This window comes from Varanus komodoensis, unplaced genomic scaffold, assembly GCF_004798865.1.
Source record: "Varanus komodoensis strain SLA01 unplaced genomic scaffold, ASM479886v1 scaffold13_1, whole genome shotgun sequence".
In the NCBI taxonomy this organism is placed as follows: domain Eukaryota; kingdom Metazoa; phylum Chordata; class Lepidosauria; order Squamata; family Varanidae; genus Varanus; species Varanus komodoensis.
Genome location: NW_025335408.1, coordinates 1,223,919 through 1,242,258, shown reverse-complemented (window position 1 = coordinate 1,242,258; position 18,340 = coordinate 1,223,919). Strand labels below are relative to the sequence as shown.

The following is an 18,340-nucleotide window of genomic DNA, read 5'->3' as shown; positions in this document are numbered from 1 at the left end:
AAGAACTTCTAGGTGGCATGTGCTGCACCAGAAATAAAATCATGTCTCAAGTGCAAGCAGCACCCTTGGATAGTGAAATCCTCCTGTTGGGGTGATGTTTGGTCTACTTCCTAAATTCCATGTATGCTTTCCCATAGAAACTGATGGCTTTCATGAAGGCAAAATCTGAGGGTATCAGTCAAAGTCACCCTGTGTAAATCACCCACAACAAAGTGATCCTTAGTCCCCAGCCTGTTTTGGTCCTGCACGGTCTTTTTTTCCATTACCATTAGGATTAATTATCTCCCCCCGCCTTTGATTTTGTCTTAAAGCTAGGTAAGGTGTGGGTGGGATAGTTTTCTCCGTACTACCCAATGTTGCTGGGATGTGTATGAGACCAGAATCAGGGCAGTCGACTTGAAGCTAAGCATCTCACTACAGTTCTGCTCACAGAAAGTAAATACAAATGTTCACTTTCACAAGCAGCCCTAATTAATTTATCTGTTTAGGACAGATAAAAGGAAGTACTTCTCCACACCGTCCATAGTTAAACTATGGAATTCATTGTCACAGGAAGTGGTGATGGCCGCCAATCTGAATGGCTTTAAAAAGAGCTTGGACAGATTCATAGGGGAGGAGGTTGTTAGTAACAACAAGTCTTCCTGGCTTTGTGCTATCTCCTTTACCAGAGGGGCATGCCTGCATGCACCAATTGCTAAGGAACTGGGCTGGGGGAGGTCTTGCACCCATCCTGCTTGAACGTCTAGTGGGCAGCTGGTTTGCCACCATGAGTACAGAATGCTAGGACTAGATGGATTGTTGGTCTGATCCAGCATGGCTTCTCTTATGTTCTTAGTTTCTTGCAATATGCCTAGTTTTATGCCTACACCAGTTCTGTACTTCGAGGTTAAACATTTTGTTGAAATGCTACAATCAGTGAAATTATAAATAAGCAGAATTTTAACTGCATAGAGCAAAGAATTTAAAACTTCCAGGGTTGGATCCAGATTTAGTCATGCTTCAAATAGACCCAATGAAATCTGTGCCATATAAACTAATCATGGCTAACAAGTTTGACAGATTTCAGTAGATCTACTCCAAGTATGTCTAAATCTGGATCCAGTCACCCCAGGGTTTTAAGATTTTAATTGTATGTTAAGATTTTAATTCTATGAACTTTGGATTCTATATCTTCATGTATATAAAGAAGTAGTGGCACTTTTTCATACTGTGTGTATATTCATTTTGATGTTACTTTCTGAAGTATTCTCCCTTTATAATTTCTTGCATGGTAAATAAAGTTGGGGAAATTGAAGCATTTTTTAAATTTCTAAATGCTTTTTCTTCCTCAGCGTCAAGCAAAGTATTCTGAAAATAAGCTGAAATCCATTAAAGCCAGAAATGAATATCTGCTAACCCTTGAAGCAACAAATGCTTCGGTTTTCAAGTATTACATTCATGACCTTTCAGATCTCATTGATGTAAGTAGTTGGTGTTCACACAGTTCTTATGCTAGGGCATCATGTTTGGCCTTTTAGTTCTGCTGTTTGTTCCTTACAAAGTTATAATTAGTGCAGTGTTACTCACAACATGCACAAAGCTGAATTATTTATTGTCCTTTTTTGAGTTTCATTGTACTGTACACGGTATACGTGGGCTAAAGTAGCATGCTCAACTGCAGGTTTCCAGTCTAACAATTAAGTTTACTAAGCTGAATAACAAATACTTTTACTATGAAAATAGCTTATACACTAGTTAACATTGATTAAATGTTCTGTATTAAATTTGGGATAATGGATGTTTATTAAGTTAATCAAAACAAGGTGTAGTAGGAACATAGAGATGCAACCTTTTAAATGGTAATAAATGCCTTTGATTATTTACTGCTTCGACCATGGAATCACAAATTATAGATTTTTTTAAATTTAAGTATGTTTGCCATAAATCTTGTCATAGTCTTCTCAAAATCCCTTCACATATGTCTGTGACTCTGCTCAAAGTGGCATATAAACAGTGTTGTTGAGTCAGTGGTAAAAACTGGAAGACTTCTGTCTGGTGTTAATTGAACAGTCTGGGCCACATTCATTCCAAAGTCATGAATATCTGTTACAATAAAACCTTAAAACTCCTAATGTATGTCATGTAAAATGGAACAAATGAATCTGTCTAGCATTAGTAAGTGTCCAAGATATGCCATCTTTCATAGCTCTTTTGGGGGTGGGGGTGCATGAAAATGTCCTTCACATAGTCTGGATGGAGAACCAGTGTAGCATAATGATTAGAATGCTAGTCTAGGACTCAGGAGATCCAGGTTCTAGTCCCCACTCACCCATGAAGCTCATAGGGTAACTTTGGGCCAGTCACTCACTCTCAGCCTAATCTAAATCACATTGCTCCAGTTTTTCATATTTTTCACTGGTACTAAAATTCACATCTGATCAACACTGCATTAAATTATACAAGTATTAAAATGTTTCAATTTTGCCACCACATTTGTTTAATCATACTTTACATTTTACATTTAAAACACCTACAATATATAGCAAAAACAGTGTATTATGTGAAGTGGACTTTATAATCTGTATAATACTAACAAGGGAAGAATTTGGACCTTATATTAGAAACTGGCAATCAACAAAATGATACAGGAGAAGTTAATGGCAGTAGTGTATGCTTCAATTTGGGCAATTTCCCTATGTTATGACATGGAAAATAAACTTCTTTCACTCACAGGCCTTGATTTTAAAAGGAAAAACTCTAGTGATACCATACTCTAATTGGTGGAGAAACTTAGGAAAATGACCAAGAGAGAGAACATCTGTACACAGTATAAAGGAAGGATTACAATATGTGGCCCTTAAGGTGTTGTTTGAATGTCTAATTTTGCAGACAAAGAGGCTGGAAAGGCATCTTTTAAAAAAAAACCAGTAATGTCTACAAAATACCATAGAATATTGTTCATGGAAAGTAAGTTCTTCACAGTAACTGAATAAATCTGCTGTGGTCCCTTTTAGGAATGATAAATAATTTATTAATCTGTTCACAGAATTACCGTCTCAGCAGTTTTAAGTACTCCCTGGGTGACTACTTTTGATTGTTTAATACTTCAACAATGCAGTCTTGCACATTTTTATTCAGAAGCAAGTCCCACTTTGTTCAGTGGGGCTTGCTCCAGGAAGATGTTCATAGGATTGCAGCCGTAGTTCTCGGTTAATACTCAGCACAGACACAGCATGCAAAACAATTCCATCAGTCCCAGGGCTATAGCCAGAAGCGACAAATTACTGCAAGTCCCCAGGCATCCCTATTGGCATGCAGTGACAAGGAGCCATGAACAGGGCCCAAGACATGCATCAAAGACAAGTGCATGCTGACATTTGCCGCCTGTGTGGGCTGTGGCATCAGGAAGCAGGAATACCCATGCTCACCTTTCCCACAACTGGCCAAAAAAAAAGTCAAAGTCAAAAGAGAGGGATTTCCTGGGACTTAAACTCACACTGCAACTGGCACAGGGCAGTTCCTTGACCTTCCAGTCACAGCAGAAGACTGCTGTCTGATTCCTTATGGAGCATTGTCTTCCTCTCTCTGCCAAAGGCTCCGGTCACCGATACATGGTGCATGGGGGCTCTCAGGAAAAGCCAGTCAGGTGGAAGAATGTATGCCTGAGCCAGCCAGGAGGGATGCTACAGAGGCAAAAACCTTGGGTCCTATATGGACCAACTAGCCCTTCTGGCTTATATTCTGTCCCTGACAGTCAGTCTCCCCACGGCTATTTTGCTTGATAGGCTAACCATACCAGGTATCTTGTCAGTAAGCCTCATTACTCGCCCCCTTACTAGCCTTCCTGCATTTCATCCCTCACTCAGACATATTTTCACATATGACAACAGGGCTGGAAACACAGCTGCAGCAATTATTCATTACTGCCACCTGCCCAACCTGGTGCCTTCCAGTTGTGTTGGACATTCCTGATCATTGGCTGTGCAGGCTGGGGAATGCTGGAAGTTGTAGCCTCTGCATGGTTTCCCCTTTCCTTCCCAACATCAGCCACCTCCAGTAGCTGCATTCAGAGTACCCTACACTCTGTGTGGCTGCGCAGTCCTGGCATCCCCAGCTGTTGGATTGGCATTTGGTGTTGGATGATGGTACTTGGGAGTCTCAAGGCATGATATCTGTTAGGATTTTAGGAAGAGATGCATCGGCAGTGTTTTCCAGTTTCCATGCATACTGAGAGGCCATAGTGTTTTGTGTGACATGCTCTATTTTTGTGCAAAGTGCTCTTTTGCTACAGTCTCCCATTGCTACAATTGCCCCTTGTGACTTCTTGAGTATGTACATGCTCAAGGCCAGAGAGATACAGCCCAGTGCCACACATCCTAATCACAAGTATTGATGTACTTTGAATGAATGATGTGTCATACCATATCCTGTGCTCTGTTCTAGTGAGATAGCCGGGACAGCTTTTGTTTGTTTTTGTAGCACAACAGTATAGCAATAAACAAAGAGGAGAAGGAAAGCAACAACAAAAAGGGGTGGTTGTCAGGGGCGGGTGGGTATTCTTTAATTCCTCTGCATTGACTTGAATGGGAGGGAAATTTCTTGCAGCAGGTCTTGGGCTGATGTAAAGTTCCATTGCCAGTGGGGCACGGATTGAAGTGATAGAAGACACAGTGTAGTTGTGAATATGCTTCTCCCCTCTGCTGCTCATGTCCCGCCAAGGACACTGCACAGTGTTAGATAGTTTGCTGGTGCATATCAGAGTTGTGCTGGCATATCAGTCATGGTGGTGGCATATCTGTTAAAGCAATGGTCTATTTTGCGTTCCCCTGGCCAAATACTGAATCTTCAGTTTAGGATTATGCCCTAAAGGGACTACTCAAACATGAAACATTGCAATAACACTAAAGCAGAGGTTCCTTGGGGAAGACATTCTGTAGTGGATTTGTTAGTATAGTGGGGGAAAGGTTGGAAATTTAATTGTTATCTCTACCTTATAGATACATCCCTATCTTAGGGATACAGTAATTTTGCCAATCTTAAACATTAATTCTTCCTTGCTGGGCTTAAGTCACCCTGAGTTCATTCTAGAAGTAACATTCACACAAGGAAACAACAGGACTGACCTTCTTTCTTATTGTCATTGCCTTTTTACCATTCCAGTCAGGGTAATTAGTTCTGCAAAAGATCTCTTACTACACACACAAAAAGAAGGAAATAACTGAAAGGCAATACAGTGTTAAACTCAGATTAAGGTCTGTTTTGAGAGGCTATAAGGTTCTGTAGTAGTAAATGTTCAAGCAAAAAGTCCTAAGTTTTGCTTTACAAATGTGCATTGGAATCTCCAAAGTACAGCTGAAAACTAAATATTCATAGGTAGCTGGCTAGTTAAATGCTAATAAATTGGAAGTTTGAGTCTGGTTTTTTAAAGAGGTTGTTGAGCCCTGCTTATAAGCAGGAAGTGTCAGATATAAGCAGAAGAGAGAAAAAAGAGTCAGATGCCTTGCCAGCTGCACGTTTCTTAGTCCTGGTTCAACTCCCAGCATACTCTTTGGAAGAAACAAGGAGACCATCTCTGATGTAGGCGTCCCCTATGAAGAGGATGTGGAAGCCCACCTGAAACCTTCACATAGGTATCATATAGCCATTTTATTGGGGTAAAGGTTAAGCAAAGTGTAGTGAGTGCAAGGCTAGACCATGGCATGGGCAAAGCCAAGTCTCTTGGAATACGCTGGTACCCCTTATGTAGTTAGGTTGGACAACTTCCATGAAAGGGCCTGGTTATAATGAAAAGATCTGCTGGTTTGAGGAACTAGACAGAAATCACAGTTGGGCACACCCACCTTGCTCACTTAGATCCACCACTTTCCAGTATGACTGAAGGGATTCCTGCCTGTTATCCCCAACACTATGTGCTCTTCCTGTAGAGGTTTTACGCAAGTGTCAGTTCTGAATCAAATTGGTCAGTTGCTTCCTTCACTAAAGTAGCAATGTTTCACAGCATTCTAGCACTGACACATTCTGGGCTCATCTACAGATGTAGCAGGTTGAGATGGGAATAAGGTGGAATAGAGTGTACCACCATACAAGGGGGGTGGTGGTTAAAATGCTTTTCTTTCTATTATACTTCCCACTTCCTTGCATATAGAAATCTGTGACATCACACAGAAAGACTGGATTACAATGTAATTCCCTAACCCATACTGTACTGTGATACAATTAAAAAAAAAAACATAGAATTGGGACATATTTGTCTGGCTGAATGGAGAAAGCAGCACATTCCTAATCCTCTAAACTTTGGAAGTATATCTGCACAAAGACTTTGTGATAATACCCTTAACAATAAAATCCTGTTCAATTTTTCAGTCTCTTCTCAGTGTGTACAATGAACATACAGATGATCTACAGCAGCAGTCACTTCCCCCAATGAGCACACAAACATACACACACAAAGGATATACTAGTGTTTGAGCTTGCATGGAATGGAGCCTACCCCAACCTGCCATCTTTGCATTCATTGTATGTGCTGAAAGGAGTTCTAGTGACAGAACAGGACTTAACTGCCAAAGGAAGCAACTGAGGAAAGCTCTAAACTAGCCTCTGCACATGTGCTCTTCTCTCTGTCTGTTGTGCCAGGGCCACAGCCGTGGCCACCCTCAGTTTCTTCAATGAATATCATCCTTTTGTGCAGACACTCTTGTTTCTAGAAATTTGTAGTTGGGAAATTCTGGAAAATCTGCCGCTTGAAGCATCTGAAAGGTGTTCTGTTATGGTGACTGAAGGCTGAATCAAACTTAAAGGCTTTCTTGAGAAGCAGTTTTTTGTTTCTGAAAGATATTTCTTATGTGCAGTTTCTTTCTCTGCAGTGCAACATCTGGATGAATTAACTGTTGTATTTTCCCAATTAAATTGTTGCTATTTGAAGAATGTTACTGTTTCTGTGAGGAATACTGCTTCAGAGGATAAACATGCTTAAGTAGCTGTCATAAACCTAAAATATGACTTAAAGGCATTTAAACTAAAGGGAACATTTAATAACAAATCTAGGGAGCTAAATAGGTAGCAATAACATGGACTCATTCTGCTGTTTTAGACTAGAATTGCAAGTTATCATTTTACTTTTCACATCTTCACTTGTAGCTGAAATACAAAGTGATTAAAATACCTTTCCGATGTTATCTGCAATCTTCTGATTTTAAGACTTCTAAAGTCTGCAAGTAATTGTTTAGACTGATGGAAATTTAGTTGGTATACCAAAATATTCTCAGAAAAGGCAAAAAAATGTGCCTGTCTTCATTAGAGTACTTTAGAAAGTATAGTCTCAACCCTAGCAATCAATGCTGGCATGCATAGTTAAAATACCTGTGTATGAGAATAATGTTATATTTTCTGACATTAACTTCCATCTATCATAGATATGTATGCTGGTACTAAAGGGTTGATCATGATGACAATTTGTCATGAATTTATTCTTATGCGAATAATGCATTATACCTTTGGTAACTTGGCTTTCATTTAAGATTTTTTCTTACACAAGAATTGATAAAAAGGCATATACTATGTACAGTCTTTTATTTATTTTAATAACATAGGGTTAAGTTAGGATAATACAAAGACAGATTTGTAATTAGAATACTGTCCTTGTTCCATTGTTAAGTTACTTTGATCCAATTTTTCTATAATCTAAAATAATGCGCATTTTCAGATTGTTGCTATTGTGAAGATTAATTAGCACTTGAAAAGTTTTACTACTGATAATTAGTCTTACCAAGCATTAAAGATTTTTTGGTCATGGTTTCAACATTTGCTTTCTACTTATTTTTACATATTTTCTTCTTCTTCTTCATATTCTGGTAGTGTTGCGATCTTGGATATCATGCAAGCCTGAACAGAGCCTTAAGAACGTATCTTTCTGCAGAATATAACCTTGAAACATCTCGGCATGAGGGTCTGGACATCATTGAGAGTGCTGTTGACAACTTGGAACCACGAAGTGACAAGCAGAGATTCATGGAGATGTATCCTGCAGCCTTTTGTCCTCCAGTGAGATTTGAGTTCCAACCCCATATGGGTGATGAAGTAAGTAGCTGGTGACACTTTTATAGGTGGGAAAGGATAAAATCCAAACAAATTTCTTTTTGTGCATAGATCCCTTTTTTGTGAATTCTGATTTCCTTTTTTTGTTAGTATCTAGCCTTTATCCATTTGAACAAAGAGTCTAGTTAGGGTAAAATGAGGGCCAGTATTATTCATAGAGACGCAAGAAGATCAGCAAACAAACTACATCAAGAGCACTATTCAGAAATCGTTTGTGTAGAACTTAATTTGCCAGCTGCTCTAAACAAATCCCATGCCAAATGAACCTTTCATTATTGGGTATTGAATTCTGCCACAACACTGGTAAACTTTTTGCAGCTTGTCCAAATAGCTTTCAGCATGTAAGTGTGGGGAGCGGAAATTTCTATTTTATACCATTCTTATAAAGACAACCTTGATCAGAGCAGCCACAAGCACATTCTGCATAATCTCCCCTGAGATCCTGGGGGCAGGGGGAGGATAACTTAGAGGTGATATAAGATTGCCTATGGTGCACACATTCAGTTTGGTGTGTCTAGCCATGGTCTCTGGGCTAACTTTTTTTGCATTTCCATAGTGCTTCGAGTTGTGCTAGGGGAAAGATGAAATTATCTCCTAGGAGTTCTGTCATTCCTTTTCATATAGAGCTCTAATCAGCTCTCGTTGAACAGTGCCTGGCCAGTCATGGTGATGAATACCATAGTCTTCTGTCAGTATTCACATGCACATGCCTGTAATGATTTAAAAACTTTCCATATCCAGCACAGTGTATGTATACAAGAGTATTCATTTAATAAGACTCTTAATTGTCCTCCTTCAACCAAAAGTATCATAATCAACTTAATTTGTGTTATGTTATATCCTGAAAATTGGAGAAGAGATACATTGTATTTAAACAGAATGATAGGTGCTTGCGTTCATGAGCTTCCTTCATCCTTGCCCATATTTGCAGCTAATGTCTCTGTTTTACATTCTGTTAATTAGGTTTCTCAGGTCAGTGCCCAGCAGACAGTCCAAGGGGAGCTCATGCTTCGGTATCAGCAGCTTCAGTCCCGACTGACCACATTGAAAATTGAAAATGAGGAGGTAAGATTTGCTTCTGCCTGTGCTGTACAAGAAATGGTTGTCTTTGTGATATCAAAAACTTAGGGCATGCAATTAAGAATGGGGCTACTTTACCTAGGCTTCCCTGGGCTCAACTTTCTTAGATTTTTTGATGGTAAAAGTATCTTTATTTTTTTGTTAAATCCATGTATGGGGTTCATTCTGTGGTTTTACAAAATATTAATTACTCATTGGTAAAGTTTTAATACATTTATTGTAATAACCCTATGTTTTGACATTGGTTGCCAGACAGTTGACAAGGAAGAACTTTCTGCCAGCATTCATCCTTCAATGAAGCCAATTATCTAGACCCATTCCAGTTCAGGCATGGACTGTACTGTTGAGTGGTCTTCATTTATAGAGGGAGTGCAGTCATGTTCCTCTTACTCAATTTCTCTGTACCTTTTCATACCATCATTCATGGTGTCCTCTTAGATCAGCTTTGTGGGATGGATACTGGGGGCACTGTACTTCAGTAATCCTTTCCTACTTACACACTCAGAAAGTTGTGTCAGAGGAGTATACCTCAGCTCCATGGAAGTCGCTGTGTAGGATGGTGCATGGCATGACTTTATCTACCATCATCCGGCACTTACGACATCTGCATCAAGACTGGCAATGCCAGCTCTGGACTAGTGCTTGGATGCAGCAGTGGGCTGGATAAGAACTAATAAACTGAATTTGAATCTTGGCTAGGTCACAGATCCAGAAAATAGATCAGTTACCTGTTTTGGTAAAGCTGTACTTTGCTTGAAAAGATAGGTGCATAGTTTGGGGATACTGGTTCAGTTTTTGTCACTGGAGACTCAAGGAGCCTTGGTAGCTAGTAATGTCTTTTTCCAACTTCAGCTCTTCTCTACAGCCATCCTTGAACTATGATAGCTACAGATAGTTTAGCTGCAATGGTTTAGACATTGGTAACATCAAGAGTAGATTATTGCAATGCATTCTTTGTGAGGCAGCCTTTGACCTTGGTCTGAAAGCTGCAGCTGGTGCAAAACGTAATATTGAAGCTACTAACTGGGACTTCTTTCTAACAATAGTGATATTTTCCCAAAAAGAACTGTACTGGCTGTCAATAAGCTACCAGACTGAGTTTAGGGTGTTGTTACTAACATAAAACTCTAAAATATTTGAGACCAAGTTGCTTTGGGGATCATTCACCCTGCCCAATCTCTGTGATAGTCAGAGTAAGCACTTCTGGAAGGTGCAAGTTGAAGTTTGCCTCAGCAGCACTTGCAGTAGAACATTTAGTGTTGCAGTACACTCATTCTGGAACACTTTGCTTACTGTCCTTAAACAAGCCCTGATGGTTTTGATGTTTAGATGTCTTCTAAATGTCCATCTCTTCACACAGGCTTTTCCTGAATTGTGACCCAGCTTTGCAATATTCTGCAGCATGCAATAGATTGTGCAGTTGTACTGCAGATTAACATTTTCCTTGTTGCTCTATGCTATTGATATATTTTATTGTTGTTGTGATAGTGTTATACTTAATTTTCACTGGTTTGATACTTCTATGGAAAGCAGAGTATATTTCTGAGTTATAAATAAATGACAAATTATTGTTATTATACGATCTCAGTACATGCCACTTTACAGAGGCAATAAAAGACAGGACACTGTCTCAAGAGCTTTGCAATCTAAAAATAACCACAAAAGACAGGGAAGAATAGATTTCATCTGTTAGTGGTGGATGAACATCTGTTAGCTATATTTGGTGCACTATGGCAAAAAATGTACTTTTCCACCACTGTTGCATCTGCTCACCCTTACCCAAAAGAGTGCTTTTAGGTAGTGAAGATCCTTTGCCACCCAAGCCTTGGAAAGCAACAACTTGAACCCTCAATCGTCTGCTGTGATCCATTTGTTGGACATTTTGCAGATAAGTCTCTCATACCCATGTCATATAAATGGCACTGACCATGTTTTCTCAATTACCAAAGCTCATTGTGGCCTCCTAAAATCTCACTTAGCTGCAGCACACTCACGCCTGTCATGTTGTTAGACCTGGAGCCATGGGTTCTGTGAGCATTGAACAACCATTGCAGAAACAGTGGTATGTTTTATGGCTGTGTGAGTGTTGTTTAACCCTCACAGAACCCTTGCCCCCAAGATTCAGACAAAATGACAAGCCGCAGTCATGGCTAAATATTCAAAATGGACTCCAGTATGTGCAATTCATCATGATTAAAATAGGCAATAGTGGGCTTTTTGAACATTTATTTATTTTATTTTTATTTCATCCAATAGTCCAAGGCGCTCTGGGTGGTTAACAAAAGTTCAAAGCATATAAACAAAAAGAATAACATACAAAACAATAGAACAATAAAACCACAGCAGTTGCAATCCAGTCAGTGTAGAGGTATAGCAGTAGTACAAAAATACAATATAAAAACTAAGATTTAAAAAAACTATTAAAATACTAAGCAAATACAAAGATTTTCACCTGCTGCTGAAAAGAGGAGAGAGTAGGCTCCACGTCCACTTCTTTGGGGAGCTCATTCCAGAGTCAGGGTGCCACAACCGAAAAGGCCCTTCTCGTGGTAGCTAACCCTTATGCTTCCTTTGGAGGGGCTCCTGGAGAAGGACCCCCGAAGATGATCTTAGGGTCCTGGCAGGTACATAAGGGACTACGTGTTACTTCACAATTTGATTGTGCAGACTGACCCACTCTTTTCCCAGTCAAAGCTGGATGTAACTAGAGTGCCATCTAGCCATGTTATCAAGGATATCTTTCAACTTGTTCAACATGAGTCAGTCTTGAGGATTGCGACCGACCACCTGCTGCCTGGACATTTATGCATCTTGGCTTGCAAAATCAACTAGGGCTAAGCTGGTTTTTTGGACCTCAAAAAATAATTAATGCTTTTTTAATTGTTTAACTTGAGGGAAGTGATGGTCCTAGGTTTAGTGAAGCAATAAGTGAGGCCACTTTTGAAGGAATCTAGTTTAGAACCTTTGGATAGTTTATCTAGGTTGGACATAGAAGGAATGAAGTTATTATGGGTCTGATCCTTTCTACTTGAACAGTGTAAGGTGATACTGGAGAGGAAGGAACAGGACTAGAAGGATGTTGCCTTTATTCATCCTCTGGTAATGCCCAGACTGGACTACTGTAACACACTTTATGTGGGACTGCCTTTGAATACGGTTCCAGAACTTCAGCTGGAGTAGAATATGGCTGCCCAGATATTAGTAGGGCCTGGGCAGATGGCTAATGTGCTACCAATACTGTGCACTGACTGCCACTGCATATCTAAGTGCAATTTAAAGTGCTGGTTTTAATATTTAAGACTTAAATGGCTTTGGGCCAGATTGCTTGAAGATCAGCATTTCCCCATATCAGCCTGCATGCACTCTGAGATCTCAAGCAGAGGCCTTTCTTATTTGTCAGTGGTAGTTAGACTAGTGATGAAAAGGGAAAGATTTTCTCAGTGGTAGAATCCATTCTCTTAGGTGTTCGTCAGGCCCATGTTTTACAAGTCTCCAGGAAGGCTCTGAAGACTACCAGGTTTTGTTGGCTTTTCTGTAAGTTTTGGTTAATCTTCAGTTTTGGTATTTTTTAAAAAAACATCAGCAGCCACCTTTATTGAATTTTAAACATTTATTATAACCGTTTTTGTGCTCTTTCTGGAATATATTTTACTTGTATTTCTATTTGATGAAATGAAATGACTTTTCGGCAACAGGTGAAGAAGACAACTGAAGCCACTTTGCAGACAATACAAGACATGGTCACCATTGAGGACTATGATGTTTCTGAATGTTTCCAGCATAGTCGCTCAACTGAGTCTGTGAAGTCAACAGTTTCTGAGACCTACCTAAGCAAGCCCAGTATTGCTAAAAGAAGAGCTAATCAGCAGGAGACTGAACAGTTCTATTTCATGGTATGTTGGGCGCTTTCCCGCCATCTGATCTGATCTGATCTGACCTGAAATTGCTTTTTCAAAGTCCTTAAAATTTAGATACCAAATATTCAGACATAAATTCATTGATCTATATCTTCCTAGAAATTCAGAGAGTACCTGGAGGGAAGTAATCTTATCACAAAGCTTCAAGCAAAGCATGATTTACTGCAGCGAACACTTGCAGAAGGTAAATGATTCAGAATAAATAGCATAGTGAAACTGCTGGAATATTTACAGAACATATGTAGATAGACAGAGTCAACAAGAAAGTATGGGTTCTCTCTATGTGACTAGACCTATATGATCTTTGTCATGAATTTTCCATCCATGACAGAAGAGGACATTAAATATGCCCATTCTCCAGTTTAAATTTGATTCAGTACCCTATGACATGTGAATTTAAACAAACTATGGGTTGTTTAAACTACAATGAAAAGAAGCCAAACTGTGGTTTGTTATCCTGACAGTCCTAGTCATCACAGGAATCTTCTATTTCTTTTTTCAATAAAAGAAAACAAAACATAGAACCAACCATTAAAAGCAATACTTAATTTTGTTTATATGACCACAATTTGTATTTCTTTTGGGAAAAATTTTACTAATTATTGCAAAACTTATTTTAAACATTGAGTAGGCAAGATGAGATGAAAAAGAAAATGGAGAAGCTTTGATTTGGCAGAATTAGCATCCCAACATGCAAAGCCACATGTGACCTAGTTTGTGTATCATCACTCCTAGGAGTCGTGATGTTTATTACATTCTTAATAGCATTATTTTGCATTTTCTGCTATAGTATTTATTAACAAGTTCTCTGTGGGCTAAAATAGTACCTCATAACGAGCAGAATATATTACAAACTTTCTGTGCACTAGCATGGTGTTACCGGTTTATTCATCATCATTATTGAAGAAATGTGTCTTGCACTTAGAAACAGGTTCCTTGTAGAGTAATTCTTGTAACAGTGGGATTTCTGCATTATGAATCACAGAAAATGTCTCTTTCATACTTTGCAGTTGGATTAATAATCATGCTTACTGCAGCCTTGCAAAAACAAGTTTAAAAATAACAGCTATACCTACAGAATTTAATTCCTGCCTGTCTGTATCTCCTTCCTGTGTCTCCTGCTGTCTACACAAGTATTTCCTTTAGTTTGCTCTGTTTCATTTCTTAGGATCGACCTATATGAATCAAAAGAATTTAATAGCAATTTTTAAGCCAAGTTTATGTGCTTTGGTGCTTTTTCCCCTACCCAAATGGAGTCATGCTTATGGAAACGTGGTGACAATTCCCTTGATATGCAAGCATAAATGTTGTTAAACAAAATCTGGATAGTCCTTTATGAGCACAAATAGCAACTTTGCACATTAATGAAAGCCTTCCAAACATGGGTGGAGCAGAGTTAGAACCACTAATTTAGATATCTCTTTTTAAATCACTGCTTCATCAACTGAACCTTAACTGTTTTTGCAGAAATATATATGCAGTATATGCAAGAATTAAAGCCTTACTTGAAGAGCTCTGCCACCTAATTACCATAATTGTGTTTATTTAGGGTAATACTGAAGTGGCTTCTACTGATTTGGTAAACTAGCACACATTGAATCACAGCCCCCCCCCTCCCTTTATGCATGTGTAATGCAAAAAATCTTGTCCTAGGGTGCAAGCCTACAAGCCCTCTTCATTTCAGAAGAGCCCATGGCAAACTTCATGCCTATTGAAAGTAACGAAAGGCACATAGCAGCAGTGCTGGGCTAATGTACACCAGGTGTTTACATTACTGAATATGAAGTTACACATTCTTATGTGGCATGCATTAAATATTTACTCTCCTAACTACAACTACATCTAAGAGCTATACATTTTTAACTATGTCTTTTGGCAATGTGCCTCCTAGTTTTAGCAAGCTTTTCTCTTTATTTAAACTTTGAATAGCTCATTAAAATATGCAAGCACAGGCTGGGAAGACTGCTTGAAATTTAGTTTTCCTTAACATACAGCATAAAAACCTTTAATTCCTATCAGAGTGATGCTTTAAAATAGCAGCTTTACCTGTGAATATTTTAAAACTTGCTTTCAAAATGAGATTCGGTTTCCTCAGTGTGTAGGGAAAAATCTTGTGAAGTAAATGTGAAAGGGTGCAGTTAAAAATAACTTGGGATTGACGATAACTTGCATTTTGTGTGTATAGTTCTGTGGGAAAGTCTTGAGTTCCCTTATTTTTAAAATTGTTGTTCCCTTTTTGTTCAGGTCATAGAGCTGAATTTATGACCACAAGGTAAGACACTGAAAGCTTACGTGCTCTATATTACAGAAAACTGTAATGGCAATAAATGAACAAACTGCTGTTTGCTTGTTTCTTTGTTTGCTCGATTTACAAGTCTGCAGTGAACGTTCCAAAAGGATAGGGGTATTTTTCATTTCAGCATCTAGTCCATATGTTCAAGTGGACTCCAATAACTGTCACTGGCATCTGAATTCTGGCTCAGTGCTTAGCACAAACATGGATCTTCCTTGTCAGCCATGCATATACCTGTGACAGGTATTTCTAGATTTCCAAGCAGGGACACCAGCCTCCGGAACCCAGGCCATTCTTTCTGTTCAGCTGATGAGTGTTTGGAATAAATTTAAGTTCAGCTGAATCCAGGCAGCACTTGGGAGAAGAAGTGCATGTGGTACAACCTTGCCGAGGGTGGCATCTTTGGAGAGAAGCCCAAACCCTTAATAAGCATCAACCATCCTAAGCTGTGTCTAGGAAGGAGCAGGATGGGGAGTGGAGCATATCAGCTCTATAAGTAGTCTTGCTTCTCTTAAGTACATGACTGACATAGGCTTGCCCTGCCTTTTCCAAACTGGTATCTTCCATCTGGAAGGCTGGGCTGCCCTTTTTGGAGAAGGACTACATAGATTGATTCCTTCCCTTCATACAGGTGAGCAGAACCATGCCCTGTTTTATTTTATTGAAATACTATATAGTAGTAGAATCTTAAAACATTTAACCTGAATCCCCATGCCCATCTTTCTCTGGCAGCAGGCTTACAAAGGCCCACAAGGCTGGCAGATGGGTAGGTGAGTAGAGAGAAGAGCCAAGATAACATATAATCAAGATAACATATAATCACTACAGGTCCTCACACTTGCACCTAGTTAGTATTCCATATATACAGGTTACTGTTTTGGGGCTTAGTCCCTTCATTTTTCCAGTCTAACAAAACTCTTTGTGGAGGACTCCACTGGTTGAAAGGATATTATTTTATGTTTGTAGGATATCCTATAGCTGGGTTCACATGGTAACCCATTGTGCACGGTTATCTACAATGGATTGCTTGGACAGATTTCCATTCTCACGACACACAGAGCTTGTGGTACCCCCAGTAAATTACCATGTTGTTTGAACCCAAGTAACCAACACCATCAGGGGTACCAGGGATCCACTTGGCAAAGGCAGCAAACTCCCCTTTCTACTCTTGTCATTCATGCCCAGGCGACCCATCAGTGCCAGCTGCCCCACAAGAGCTCACGCGGAACTGGGCAGCAGCTGGCACTGATTGGTTGTTTCCTCCTTTCTTCTTTTTCCCCCTCCAGAGTGTAAAAGCCAGCTTGAAAGCAGGCTTTGGCAATCCCTCTTTGAAGAGTTATTGAGAGTCTCTTGTAATACTGCACTGAACTGCATTGCACTGTGCTGCACTGGTTCTGAAAGTCCATAAGTGGTCTTGTTTTCCATGATTTTAGGAACTTCTTATGCTTCATGAAGCATGGTTCTGTATTTTGTGATTGCTATATTTACAGACTGCATCCTATTTTTCTGTCCTCCCCCCCCCCCCCCCCCGGTAATACCTGTAGCAGAGGACGGAGAAACTCCCATACCAGACATCAGGTACCATGCTAGTAAATTAAAAGTGCTGCATTCATTTTGCTTGACTTTTCTGTTGTGTCTCAATTATTGGGAATGGCTTGCGTTCAGACATGAAAGAGGCATGTCACAATTTTTTGCCCTTATTCTAGTGGAACTCTAAATTAGAGGCAGTGTGTGCCTAGCACTTTGATGGAATCCAATAAAAGAAGCCAAAACAGCATCCATGATCCACAGTACCCCTTTACAAGTTTTAGTTAATGTAGTAAGACTGTTGTTACCTTCTGCTCAGTAGTAGTTCTGGCAATCTGCTCTGCTTGCATTATAGTATAAGCTGCTTTTTAAATTCAGGAAAGATTTGTAGGCAGTGTGTGGTATCATGTAGGAAAGACAAACAAAAGTCCTTTGTGTTTTCCTGGATCTGAGCCACCTATAAGCCGTATGAAGTCATACTTCATCCGCAGCTGCAATGGCTCCAAAGATGTGCATTTTAGAAATATTTGTCTTTTCCACATGCTTGCCCTGGAAATGTGGTGGCCCAATAGGAGAACATAATATGTCAAGAGGAACAACAAGATGCAAATGAATAAATAAATAGTTCCCTTAAACTTGAGTCCTATGGTAGATTTTGTTGAACTTAATAACCTATTAAACATTTAATATTTATTTAATACTTTTAGGGTTAATGTCTTGAGGGTTCTTCTACTCTTAAAGCTAGTATGGTATAGTGGTTAAGAGTGATTGACTTGGCTTCAGGAAATCTAGGCTAGTCATCATGAAGCCCACTGGGTCAACCTAACCTACACTGCAGGATTCTTGTGAGGATGGAGAGAAGTCACTTTGCAAGCCACCTTAGGTTCCTTGCAAGAGGGAGAAAGGCAGAGTATCAGTGCAATATACTATTAGTAGCATTTCCACAACAAATGACTTTGTGGGTCTTCAGTACATGCAGTTCATGCCTGTAATTCACATTTGGATTATGGTGATCCATTGACTGATTAACAAACTGGCAGGATCAGGAGGCATCATGCCAAAATCATGGCTTGTATCCAGGTGGTGCCCATCCACTGACTGAATGCTCTTTTAAAGTGGAATAAGAAGAAAGGCAGTTTTTGGCAATTTCCTTCCCCACTGCAGCTGCCTGTACCTACGACTGCCATGCTGACTGATCAGATTTTGGAGAAGTGCAGGTTCAGTGAACCACTGAATTTCTGAAAATTGCCTTCCACGCACTTTCCTGGTTGATCAGGTGGTAGGATGGCCCATCAGTCCACTGTTAAGTAATTGCTTAAACATATGTATGTATTATGTGCCCATATCACCCAATATCTAAAGTTTTCTGAGAGTTTCACAACAATTAAAAACAATTTTTAAACCATAGCAATATGATATCAGTATAAATGATATTTAAAATGTCTCTTTT

The 18,340-nt window shown here is 39.4% G+C and overlaps 1 protein-coding gene across 3 annotated transcripts in view; it reads left to right on the top strand.

Moving 5' to 3' along the window:
• Positions 1 to 18,340, top strand: part of SRGAP1 (SLIT-ROBO Rho GTPase activating protein 1) — a 111,436-nt gene that overhangs the window by 73,822 nt on the left and 19,274 nt on the right. For all 3 annotated transcript variants that reach the window (XM_044423022.1, XM_044423024.1, XM_044423023.1), the window contains exons 6-12: positions 1,332 to 1,460; positions 7,834 to 8,055; positions 9,037 to 9,138; positions 12,849 to 13,046; positions 13,170 to 13,254; positions 15,315 to 15,342; positions 16,908 to 16,941. In XM_044423022.1, coding sequence (XP_044278957.1) covers positions 1,332 to 1,460; positions 7,834 to 8,055; positions 9,037 to 9,138; positions 12,849 to 13,046; positions 13,170 to 13,254; positions 15,315 to 15,342; positions 16,908 to 16,941 — 798 coding nt within the window. The remainder of the gene's footprint in view (positions 1 to 1,331; positions 1,461 to 7,833; positions 8,056 to 9,036; positions 9,139 to 12,848; positions 13,047 to 13,169; positions 13,255 to 15,314; positions 15,343 to 16,907; positions 16,942 to 18,340) is intronic.